This window comes from Charadrius vociferus, unplaced genomic scaffold (assembly GCF_000708025.1).
Source record: "Charadrius vociferus isolate BGI_N301 unplaced genomic scaffold, ASM70802v2 scaffold1036, whole genome shotgun sequence".
NCBI lineage: Eukaryota > Metazoa > Chordata > Aves > Charadriiformes > Charadriidae > Charadrius > Charadrius vociferus.
Window position 1 is genome coordinate 1 of NW_009648816.1, and position 1,497 is coordinate 1,497.

General features: G+C 56.4%; 1 protein-coding gene across 1 annotated transcript in view; it reads left to right on the forward strand.

Moving 5' to 3' along the window:
• Positions 1 to 748: 748 nt before the first annotated feature.
• Positions 749 to 1,497, forward strand: part of MROH1 (maestro heat-like repeat family member 1) — a 76,419-nt gene continuing 75,670 nt past the window's right edge. The window contains exon 1 of the mRNA XM_009886846.1: positions 749 to 770. Within this exon, the coding sequence (XP_009885148.1) occupies positions 749 to 770 (22 nt within the window). The remainder of the gene's footprint in view (positions 771 to 1,497) is intronic.

Genomic DNA, 1,497 nt, shown 5'->3' on the forward strand with positions numbered 1-1,497 from the left:
GCTGAGGCCCCCGAGCTGGAGGCAGTATCATCCCCCGAATCTTAGTTTACTAAAATTTTTCTCTTTTCTGTCTCAGAGGTGGTAAGTAAATGGAGCTGAGCCCCGACTCAGGGCTTGTGACCCTTGCAGGTGCTGGGAACTTTGCTCCCTTGCTTGTCTTTGTGCTTTTAGCAACAAATATTTGGAGTATGGTCTCGGGTTCTGCAGTGCTCAGGGGGCTCAGTAATGTGGCACCCGCCTCAGGCTCATCAGCCATCACCGTGTCACCAAATCCATGGGCTACCAGTCCGAAATCCTCCCCATAACACAGGGGGCAACGGTGCGGTCTGTTTTGGCTTTATAATTCTGTTTTGCTGATGTAAAATGTCCTCCTGTTTGCAGGTCACAAAGGAAGACGTGGAGGGGAGCGGAACCCAGGATGTGCTCCCTCCGGCTCCGACCTCGTTAGGGACGGTGCCGGGGACCGATGGAAGCGCTGTGCCCGTTGCCCGCCGTCCTCTCGGAACCAAAGCCTGGGCGGGTGATCTGTGAGGAGCTGGTGTTTCACCTTCCCCACGGCTGCTGTAGAGAGTCTCCTCCACCTTGCTGCGCCCAGCATCGGCTTTCTGACCCCGAGCGGAACCGCAGACCGTCTTCTCCCTGAAAGTAAAGGCAGCGTGTAAAAATAGGTTCTCCAGGGATCCCCGGGTTTGAGAGAGAGGAAGCTGCCGACTGCCTTCTGCTGGCGGGGAAGCTGAAAACACGGAGCATGACGGAGTCACGGATAAAACGTGAGTGTCGGAGCGTGGTGGGAGCGGGTGAGGGGCTTCAGGGCACCGGCTCTGCTGTAGGGGAGTCTCCTTCCCTCCGGCCGCAGCCCCCCCTTGCCTCGGGCTGCTCTTTCTGCCCAGCTCCAGCGCAGCTTTTCTGCACTGCTTCCGTCCGGACAGAGCCGGGTGGGAAGTCTCCCTCAGTAATAAGGTTAAATTGCCTCGCCGGTGCCGCCAGGGGAGCTCAGCTCTGCCTCGGGAGTCTGCGGTGGAGCAAAGAGCGAAGCTGCCGGATCCGGTGTGCCGTAGCTCTCTGCAGCATCTGGAGAGACGTACTGGTCGGGGACGGGAGGAGGGAGCAGTTCTCCCCGCACAGTAATTCCCTGCCCTAGAAATTAGTCTCGGGCCTTGTCTCCGCTGCAAATTGCATGAGCTTAAATAGTCTCTAAATGTTTAAACTGGTGTAAACTCTTGTGCATTTCCCAAATTAATCCCAGCCAGCTTTGAAATGAGTCTCTCTCTCTCTCTTTTTTTTTTTTTTTAAGGCAATAAAGAATTTTCTGGTTTAATTAAGCCACAGGGAAGGGGTGGGTTGGGGTGGGAGTGGGAATTACCTTCAGCAGCAGCACGAGGTCACGTTTGCTTTAACGTGACTGTGGGGTGAAAGTCTCCACACCCCCTGCCTTGGGAAATGGACCCCCCCAAAGTGGGGCCGTGGGGTGGGTGGGAGCCCCGGGGTGGCACCGTG